The sequence below is a fragment of the Chiloscyllium plagiosum genome, chromosome 10, assembly GCF_004010195.1.
Source record: "Chiloscyllium plagiosum isolate BGI_BamShark_2017 chromosome 10, ASM401019v2, whole genome shotgun sequence".
Taxonomy (NCBI): Eukaryota; Metazoa; Chordata; class Chondrichthyes; order Orectolobiformes; family Hemiscylliidae; genus Chiloscyllium; species Chiloscyllium plagiosum.
The window spans coordinates 85,962,831-85,973,189 of NC_057719.1; the positions used below are offsets into that span (position 1 = coordinate 85,962,831).

At 43.1% G+C, this 10,359-nt stretch overlaps 1 protein-coding gene across 1 annotated transcript; it reads right to left on the minus strand.

Annotated features, from left to right (window-relative positions):
• Positions 1 to 435: 435 nt before the first annotated feature.
• Positions 436 to 8,623, minus strand: LOC122554020 (EEF1A lysine methyltransferase 3-like). The gene is made up of 3 exons (XM_043698506.1): positions 8,492 to 8,623; positions 1,569 to 1,680; positions 436 to 830 (listed from the first exon to the last, which is right to left on the minus strand). Exons 1-3 carry the CDS (start codon positions 8,621 to 8,623, stop codon positions 436 to 438), a joined length of 639 nt encoding a protein of 212 aa, XP_043554441.1.
• Between the last annotated feature and the right edge of the window lie 1,736 nt (positions 8,624 to 10,359).

Below are 10,359 nucleotides of genomic sequence, written 5' to 3' on the forward strand. Positions count from 1 at the left end.
AATATATGCACTGCTCACGCATGATGCCTGCTTGTCTTGTAATTTATTTCTGTCAACGAAAAATAAGCTCCTGCAGTTTTACTTTGTTTGTATCTCAGTTAATGGCACTTATTTGATGCAGCAAAAATGAGCACGGCCGCAACATAAAGCCCAAAACAAAATTATTTCAGTAAAAAAAAATGCCTTTGCAAAATTTCTCAGGTTCAGCTATGCAAAAAGAAGAAACGACACCAAGGATTTTGCTTCCTGAAAAACATCTTTTTTCACTACAGAATGCGGATTCCAATCCTTAGCAGATTAAATTAGGAAGCTTCATTCCAGAACCGGATAGAACTTCAATTTCACCTTCACTCAGATAATTAAATTCTCACAAAGCTGTGAGTAGAGTACACAGTTTGTGGATTGCAACGTGAGGAAATAAATATGCATCAGAAATTAGTGCCCATGGCGCGGGTGTTTTCTAGTCACTTTGTAAATGCAATTACTTCCACTTGTATGAAGTATTTCGCTGTTAAACTGCTTGGGTAAGAGGTCCTCGTGAAAATTGATGGCTCCTTCTCTGGCCGCCATGTTAGAAGACATATAAACAATAGTTTTGTCCGTGGAGAGGTACAACAGTGTCTGCAAAAGACCAGGAAATTGCGAGGGGTTGTACACAATATCTGAACCCAGAATATAATCAAAGTCATTTGGAAAGTTGCACTGATCGTCACCCCAAGCTAGGGTCCGGATTGATGAACGGTGTCTGCTGCTGGCTGGAATGTTAGCTTGCACGTTGTATTCTATTTGGTTCAAAACATAGGATCTGTCCGTCAACGTGACATCTCCACCTGGTAAAAACAATGATGTCACATCATTATCTGAGCACTGCCTCATATTAAAAGGTATGTAATGCAGATTTCTCACTCAATGAATTGCAACACCGTTGGCTATGGGCTCCTAATGACTTTGAACCAAAAAGCCAGACAGAAGCTGCATGCACCTATTCTGTGTGTCATAGCTGCAACTTAAGCTTCAGAGGAAGATCAAGTGTAATCAGATCTTTCCAAAATCATATCCCTAACAAGAAGAATCAATTCTTCTCGAAATCACTGTCCACTCGCCTTACATGCGAGTATCAGCGCGTTGGATAATTCATCCGTTTGTTTGACTTATCCCAGCATTTTATAATACGCTCAGCTTGTGAGCATTTCACCGCGTGTGTCAAAATATTAGACTACAGCGGTCTGCCATTGTAGGCTGCTCAACCCTCTCGACCCTAAAGAATAAAACGGACGAAGAACAGTACAGGGCGCGGGAACACGATTATTAGAACGTCCACGAGCCTTACTAGTATCAATTGTAAGATTGCTCCAAAGCCTTGAAATTGGATAACAAATTAGCTTTCCCTATTGAAATTAATACAGAAATTGCTGAAGACTCAACAGGTCATGGCGCAAGTAATGGCAAAATTTCAAAACCTGAGGCTTTTGTCAGAGCCTTATACCAATATTTGCATGAATAACTAAAGAAACATCGCCAGTTTTATTTTGTTCCTGATATTTAAGCAGCGAGAAGGGACGCCTTACCCAGCAGCACTGCTAAAATGCCGACGATTCCAGTGCCAGAACCCAGTTCAAGCACTTTCTTCCCAGTGAAATCAATTTTCTCGCTCTCAAAGTAGCGACAAAGGACAAGACCCTGAACGAGAAACAAAACGCATTAGCGCAAACGGATTTACACATGGATATTAATAGATTTGCAATGATCCAAACACATTGATGCCAATGGGTTGACAATCTTTGCAAATCAGTACAATAATGTGGGAATATCATCACAGCGCAAGTAAAAACAGTGGCACTCCTGGCCTTGTAGATTAGAGATATGGAAATCCTTTCCAAAACATGGCGCGGTTTTGACCGTGAAAACATACCACGTTAACTCACGGTTCTGATGTCTCAGTCAAGCTGCCATCACTTTTATTGCTACCAAAGACATTCAGCTGAGTTCGGAACCTCATAATCCAGTGAGACCGCAAAGTCTAAAAACATCCGAATGGCATATGGCCCAGGAGATTCACGATAACAAAGCAGAGATTGTCAAAAGCCAAGCGTAACGTGCACAATTCTTTCAGAATTAGGGCGTTCTGTTTCGGTTCAGCCCCTGCTCTGTCTTCAAATTGTAACAGATCGAAAAGGCAAAAAAGGGAAGGAAAATTGAAGACGAGCTGCAGAAGAAATGGGAAGTCTATTTGGAGTCATCAATTTTGGAGCACATGATATTGGCGATAAAGGATTTTGCGGGGTGGGGGAGAGGTTATTCCTGTTACAGAAATTCCAGAAGTATGGAACAAAGTAAAAAGACAGTATGACAGATTACATGAAGCAAGTGTTAATCGTTGCATAGGTAGCAGATCGAAAACTGATGCAAAATTCCCAATACCAACCCCTTGGGAATTCCAATTCACACCTTCCCCGAGTCTAAGATAGCCATTAACCATTTTTTAGCTGATTTCCTATCACTCAATCAATTTCCTATCCATATTTCTACATTCAATGAACTGGGATAATTATGGGGGTTGATAGAAAGTTAAACTAGAAAGGAGAATGGCCGTGTGCAGATTGCATAGCCTGGAGAGGAAAGAATTAGGAAATGAGATAAAAATCAGGTCAAGGTAAGATTAGATTACTTACAGTGTAGAAACAGGCCCTGCGGCCCAACAAGTCCACACCGCCCCGCCGAAACGCAACCCACCCATACCCCTACATTTACCCCTTACCTAACACTACGGGCAATTTAGCATGGCCAATTCACCTGACCTGCAGGTCTTTGGACTGTGGGAGGAAACCGGAGCACCCGGAGGAAACCCACGCAGACACGGGGAGAATGTGCAAACTCCACACAGTCAGTCGCCTGAGGCTGGAATTGAACCCGGGTCTCTGGCGCTGTGAGGCAGCAGTGCTAACCACTGTGCCACCGTGCCGCCCACAAATTGGGACAAGGATGCAGTAAATGTACATGGAATATTAACTTATCTCATAGAGGAATAAGCTGTTAAAAATGAGAGTGCAGGAACAACTATAAATATAAGATTAAACTGCCTGTACGGCACTGCACACAGTATTCAAAGCACAATCGAGGAACTTGATGTAATAAGCTATAGTGACTAACTATATGTGGCAGCAATAATTCTATCATAAAATAAACTGTACTGGCAATTGTTTATGGAAGGTGGTGATGTAACCACAAAGACAGGAGTGGAAGAAGTGTAGCGCAGACTACAGTGTAGTGAAGACTAAAGAAATTACACAGTGTAGTGAAGACTAAAGAAATTACACAGCAAATTGAGGGTCAGAAGCAGAATCAGTATCGATGACAATAAAAGAGTTAAAGGTATCTTACTTCCTTAAAAAAAGTTTTTTTCACAGAACTTAGGTGTCACCGGCTGCTAGCATTTTTTGCCCATCCCATTTGCCTTCGAAAAGGTGATAAGCTGCCTTCTAGGACCGTTGCAGTCCTGGTGGTGCAGGTGGACCCATAGTTCTAGTAGGAAAAAAGTTCCAGGAATTTGAAACTGATACGGAAGAAATAGTGATAAATGTTCGGATGAGGCTTGTAGGAGAACTTGAGATCGTGTTTAGCTCCATGCTGCCCTTGTATTTCTAGGTGGAAGCAGTCGTGGGTTTGGAAGGTGGTGTCAAAGCAACCTTGGTGAGTTGCTGCAGTGCATTGTGTTGGTGGCACAGTGTTTCATTGTTGGCCAGTGGTGGAAAGAGTAATGTTTAAGATAATGGATGAGGTGGCAATAAAGGTTTCTGCTTTGTTCTGGATGATGTTGAACTTTTAGAGTGCTGCTGGAACTGCGTTCATCCATGCAACTGGAAAGTTACCCATACCACTTTTGATTTGTAAATGATGAGAAGGCTTCAAAGAGCGAAGTTCAAGTTTCTGACCTATTTCAACCATAATAACTTCAATGATGTTGATAGTGGGAAATTCAATGATATTAATGCCATTAATTGTAAAGGGAAAATTATTAGATTCACTTTTCTTGGAGCTGGTCATTACCTGGTACTTATTTAGTGTACACGTTACCTGTCACTTACCAGCACAAGTCTGAAAATTATCCAGGTTTTGTTCCATAGACTTGAGGAGTCACGAATACTTTGGAATACTATCACATCACGAATGAACAATTCTTCTCCTGACCTTATGACGGAGGCACGCCTCAAGACAACCCCGCTGACTATATTTGGGCAGAGGACATTGTTCTGAAGAACTCCTGGTGCCTTGTCCTAGGACTGAGATGACTTAGTTTTCAACAAACTGCAATCACCGTCCTTCATGTTAGTAATTATGCTTACCAGTGGGAAATCATTCTCATTGACTGCAGACTTTTTCTACCTCCTTGACCTCATATTCGGTCAAATGCTACCTGGCTGTTGGAGTTGGTCAGTGTCACATCACCACATAGTTTGTTCTCCCTTCGTGATATTTGCACAAGACTATAACTTGATCAGGAGCTGAGTGGCACTGGCAAATTATTGTTTGATACGAAGCTCTTGATAGCACTAATGATGGTCCTTTCTATCACACTGTTGATAATCAAGAGTTGACTGATGGGACAGTAATTGGCCAGGTTGAATCAGGCCCTTTCTTTGTGGCCAGAAATGGCCTTGGAAATTTTCTGCAATGCCTGGTAGATTGCTGTATTGTGGCTGTACTGAAACACCTTGGCTAGGAGATGGAAGTTCTGGAGCACATGGCTTCATTAACACTCAGAATGTTGTCTGAACATAGGGCGAACTTGCCAAACATTTTGAATGGAAGACTACGTTTCAGATTTTCTCTTTTTGAGGGTGAGAGGAAGCAGAGACAAAGTTTCATAATGACAAAGTTTGACAGAACATTGAAAATTAACTTAAATTAGATAATTGCAAAACAATAAATTGACAATATAAATAACTGAGTAATTAATGAGAATAACTATTAAAATGCCAAGAAGCAGAAACAGTTAATTAAAACTGGCCTTTTCAGGAAACAATCAAGATTGTGAGGAGATAGAATAGAGTCCTGATTATCAGGAAGGGGAGTGGGGGGATGCTGCGCCTAAGTTGTGAGTTGAATTTAATTAACACTACAGATACCTCTAGCGACACACACTCCAAGACTGTCTCTCTGGAGTTCATATAAAAATGGAAGTTGCAAACAAGCGGGCTTTCAGTTCAGGTGTTTATTTTGTTCACTCAGTACAAAGTTTTCAAACACACTCCACACCCCAGCCCCAATCCATCCTTCAAACGTAAAAACACTCACAATCCTTCATTTACCTTCTCTAACATACACACACCAGCTCACTCCATTTCCAGTCCTTTCTCTACAGATAGTCTCACACCCTACTCTCACTCCCCATTCGCCCACACTAGTTCTCCCTCATGCATTCACACTCCCACTCCCTCATTATCTTCCCCCCACCCAAGCAGTCATGTATTTCTCCTTCCCATATAAATCCCCACTCCATCTGATTAACTCAGTCATCCCTGATGCACATACACATCGCTCGCATGCATCTTTACTCACCTTACCCTCAATCACTCATTGCATATTCCTTGGTCATTCGCTTGCACCACTCATTCACGTATTCCTTCTCACTTCATCCTCACTCATTCTACAATCCACTCACTCTACGCGACCTACTCATTCACTCACACCCCTCTCACTCGCGCGCGCGCACTCACGCACACACACACACAGACACACGCACAGACATACACAGACACACACACAGATACACGCGCGCGCACACACAGCTCCACACACAGAGATACACACCCGCGCGCGCCCACACACAGATACACACATGCGCGCACACACAGATCCACACACACCGATACACGCGCGCGCACACACAGATCCACACACACCGATACACGCGCGCGCACACACAGATCCACACACACCGATACACGCGCGCGCACACACAGATCCACACACACCGATACACGCGCGCGCACACACAGATCCACACACACCGATACACGCGCGCGCACACACAGATCCACACACACCGATACACGCGCGCGCACACACAGATCCACACACACCGATACACGCGCGCGCACACACAGATCCACACACACCGATACACGCGCGCGCACACACAGATCCACACACACCGATACACGCGCGCGCACACACAGATCCACACACACCGATACACGCGCGCGCACACACAGATCCACACACACAGATACACTCGCGCGCGCACTCACACACACACACACACAGACCTACACAGACCCACACACACACACACACAAACAAGCGCGCGCGCACCGTAATCCCCCTTCCTTAACTCTGACCCAGATCCATGCTGAACTCGGGAGCTCTCCGCGGAACAGTTCAGCACCTCAACTCGGGATCCTCTCGACTGCGTGCAACCTCACCCTATCACTGAGAGGAATGCTGTCACCCCGGTTTCCCAAGGAGAGCGGCATTACCGCCATCGGTGGTGCTCAGGAAACGCAGGCAGGCAGCTTCGCGTAGCTCACTGCTGCCCTGAATCAGTGGCCACTTCTTTTTGGTTTGGTTGCAGTAAGGAATCGTTATGTGCTCAAACTGCCCTGTTTATCATTTCAAGTCTACTTAGATCATTAGCTTATGAAATAAGGAGAGAACGTGAGGACTGCGAGATGCTGGATATCAGAGTCAAAAATATGTGACGCTGGAAAAGCATAGCCGGTCAGGCAGCGTCCGAGGAGGAGGAGAATCTAAGTTTCGGACATAAGCCCTTCATTAGGGCTCACGCCTTCGCTAGCACCCACTTTGTGAAGGTTCTAAAAAAACTACCTTTAGATCTCTACAACAAGGAAGCAGGCCATTCAGCCCATATTGACCCTCAGAAACGCATCCCATCCAGACCAGTCCCCCATTCCCTATAACCGTGCATTGGCCATGGCTAATCCAGCTAGCCTGCGGCAGGAAACCCACACAGACAATCGTCCGCGGTTGGAATTGAACATGGATCCTTAGCACCGTGAGGCAGCAGTGCTAACCACTGAGCCCACCTCATTGACCATTGCTGTTTTCAGTCATCCGTTCTGACACCTGGTGAGTGCCTTGATCTCATTTCTATTGATGAAAAGGTTTTAACCATATTTGGTCACTTTTCTGCATGGAAGCCGCTATTTAAATGTAACTTATTCTGTCCTTTAAAACTGCAAAGGTTTCAAGGAATCAAACACAAAAAAAACCCTTCGATCTGGATAGATTGCATCTCCATATCTCAAAGAAAGATAGGGAAGACAGGGCAAAGCATTATTACAAACAGAATGTTTAACCAGAAGATGAGTAGCGTAAACTGGTTAACAAATTGGCATTTGATTAATGTGAGTTCTTTTCCAAAGAAGGAACGGGAACAAATGCAGAAGCTGTTGCTTAACATTGGATACGTGGTTAGAAAACTAATCTGGTCCCCGCCAATCAGGTGTGATATTAAAACAGCTTTAAAAAGTCAAAATGTAACAGAGTTCATAAATTCTTCTTCCTGAAAGAGAGAAAAGGAACTAAGGTAACGCAGTAGACCGAAGTGTCTATTGTTCACATACTCTAAATGGTTTAGAATGGAGAATCAGAATGTATGGTTAAAAATTTGTGGGATATGGCAAATTGTGGGTTACATTGTAAAGAAAGGAGACTTTTGAGACAGTACAGGGTGACTTAAATAAATTTCATACAATAGGAACGCAACTGTCAAATAATGTAGATGAGCGCCCGACAATGCATCTTGGAAGGAAGAATACAAATAGGGAAACTTTGTACTCCTTAAAGCAAGGTGGATAAATTGAGAGGTGTAAGGGTGCAGATGAACAAGTGATTCAAAATATCGATACAGCAGTCTAACAGAAAAATGCAAAGGACTCTAATGTTCATTCTTGGAGGAGGATAGAATTGCGAAGAACAGAGGTCAGGGTAAAACATGTACAGAACTTTCGAGGACATTTGCTAGGCCTCCATGAATTTAATTCTACGTTAATAAAGGAGAAGGTTTTAAAAAGGATTTTCAGGGATTATATCAGAATGAAGAGGTCCAAACTGTCAAAAAAAGAATGATCGAGCTGGAAAAGAGCGAAGTGAGTGGGAACGGAATCTGCTCAAGCAGGCTTCGTCAGGATGTTCTCACTTGAAATGTATTATTTACACGACCAGAGCATCAAGAGAAAGCAGGTAAACCCGCGAGGAAGAAAAGAAGAGCCGATGTGTTCAGTGGGTGAGGACGAATGAATGACTTCTGGTCTGGGCCATAAACAATGGAATTGAATTGAATTTATTGTCACGTGTACCGAGCCACAGGGAAAAGTTTTGTCTTGCGAGCAATATAGGCAGAACCAGTGAATGGTCCTCCAAATGCTGTGCACATCCACGTCAAATCATCCAGCAAATTAGTTGCACACTGGTTAGGAAGTATGCTTTCAAATCCAAACATTGTGTTGCAATCGGCTGCTACACTTACAGGTTCCCAGACAAAAGCCGAAACGCCTAGGTACGCTCCTTTAAAGGTGGAGATCTTCAAACTGTGTTCACCAAAGTCATAGTTCTTCTCCTCCAATTCCAAAGGGGGGTTGCTTTCCGCCAAGCTACTCATTCTTTCTGATTCTCAACGGATCTTCTGCGATTCCCACGCAGTTTCCTTCCGATCCTGACTGTTTCAGGTCTCCCTGCTCACTCCAAGTATTACCTCTGTTTCAAAGGGAAAAAAAACATGAACAAAACTTGCATGTGGAAACAGCAAACCATAGTTTTAAATCGCAGAAGAAAGCAAGAGATTCGTACTAAGACCTCTCAAACTGAACATGGAGATGGCTACCGTGTAAGCCACCAGATTCATTATGAACTCAACATTGGCCTCGGGTCATAACAATGAGCAGGGTTAATTAAAATCGATGGCACAATTCAATGCCCGGGGCACTTAGTACGAAATGCAGTTTATTTGATTGACGGTCAATAAGCCGACTTGCAAATGGCTAAAGGGGAAGTAATCTGAGGGCCAAACAGCAGATGGAATCACAGAAAATAAGGAGCAGTGAGAGAACGAAAGTATGACTTTCAAGCAAGGGAAGGCCATTGGAATATTCAAAGAGACATCAACATATTAAAATGACGGCAGAGAGTGGAGTCACAATATCAACTGGCTTTCTGTTATTATGTACGCCTCCCCAGAGCCTGCTACAAATGTTGTTTCTGCCATTGAATTCTTCGAGGAAGGAACAAAAAATGGGATGAGTCAGTGTTCTACTACAGTGAAGCAGCGACTCCTAGGTGGCATTGCTCTTTAGAAATCTAAAAGCTGAGAGTTATCGGAAATGCGTAGGATTGGGACCTCACAGATTAACATTGGGGACAGCAGGGGCGCTGAATAAGCGCAGGATTCGCAGCTGACAGTGTTGATACATAACGCAGGCCTGACGCCCCTCTTTAAGCGGTAGGACCCTGCCAAGTTAGACGCTTGCGTTGCTGAAAGACAGGTAGAATAGATTTTGCGACTTCCTATCCCCAAAAAATGAATTAACCAGCGAGTCTTTGGAACATGGAAAGCCAATATAATGTCTCAAGAGAACTTGGTTTCCTTTACGAAGATTTAATAATGCTTTTTTCTTAGTTGCTTTTGTTTTCTGTTTCTGGCGAATCTAAATGTTACTTTAAAGAGTGGTGAAAACTATTTATCTTGCATGCAAAAGTTCCATGTACTCAATTTTCACATAAATAACGCCTAGAAAAATCCAGAACGAGGAAAATATATGTGACAATGGCGAGTAATGCGCCAGACGTATCTTCAAATACGTAGAAATTCCGCCTTGTGGCAGAAAGGGGAAGCTACAAGTGTCATTAGGTGTCACAAAAGAATAATTCCCACGCAAAGAAAGGTCATCATAATTCAACGTGTGATATGCTTACTAGCTCTGAAAGGAGCTCTGAAGATCAATTTGACCATTCAAAAACGCTTTCCTTCCCTAATGCTGACAATTGTTTCGAGGTATTCATAAATTCTTTGGTAGTAAATTCAAACTTCTTTCCGTTTAGGGAGATGCACTTGTTTTGCCTATATACATCTACCAAGCATCTAATCCTCGTACCTCTAGCCCACCTGACTACCAGAAAATTTCCAAACTTGTAATTTATTAGCTGTAGCAATTCGCCACCCAAACATCTCTCTTACCGAAATTTGTCTAAATGCAGCACAAACCAGACGCAACGTCTTAATTATTTCTCTGGAAAACAAAAGGGTAAATGAATCTAAACAGGTAGGCTAAACGAGGAAACTAGGTGCAGATAAACTATGATGATAGACAGCGATGACACACACTTTACTGTTCTTATCAA

Excerpts from the sequence above, each read along its gene's own strand:
- LOC122554020 (XM_043698506.1), bottom strand. The coding sequence starts at position 8,623 with ATGAGTAGCTTGGCGGAAAGCAACCCCCCTTTGGAATTGGAGGAGAAG. Across the intron at positions 1,681-8,491 it reads CGGCTTTTGTCTGGGAACCT|GGTCTTGTCCTTTGTCGCTA; the intron begins GTAAGTGTAGCA and ends TTTCTCGTTCAG. Across the intron at positions 831-1,568 it reads CATTTTAGCAGTGCTGCTGG|GTGGAGATGTCACGTTGACG; the intron begins GTAAGGCGTCCC and ends TGTTTTTACCAG.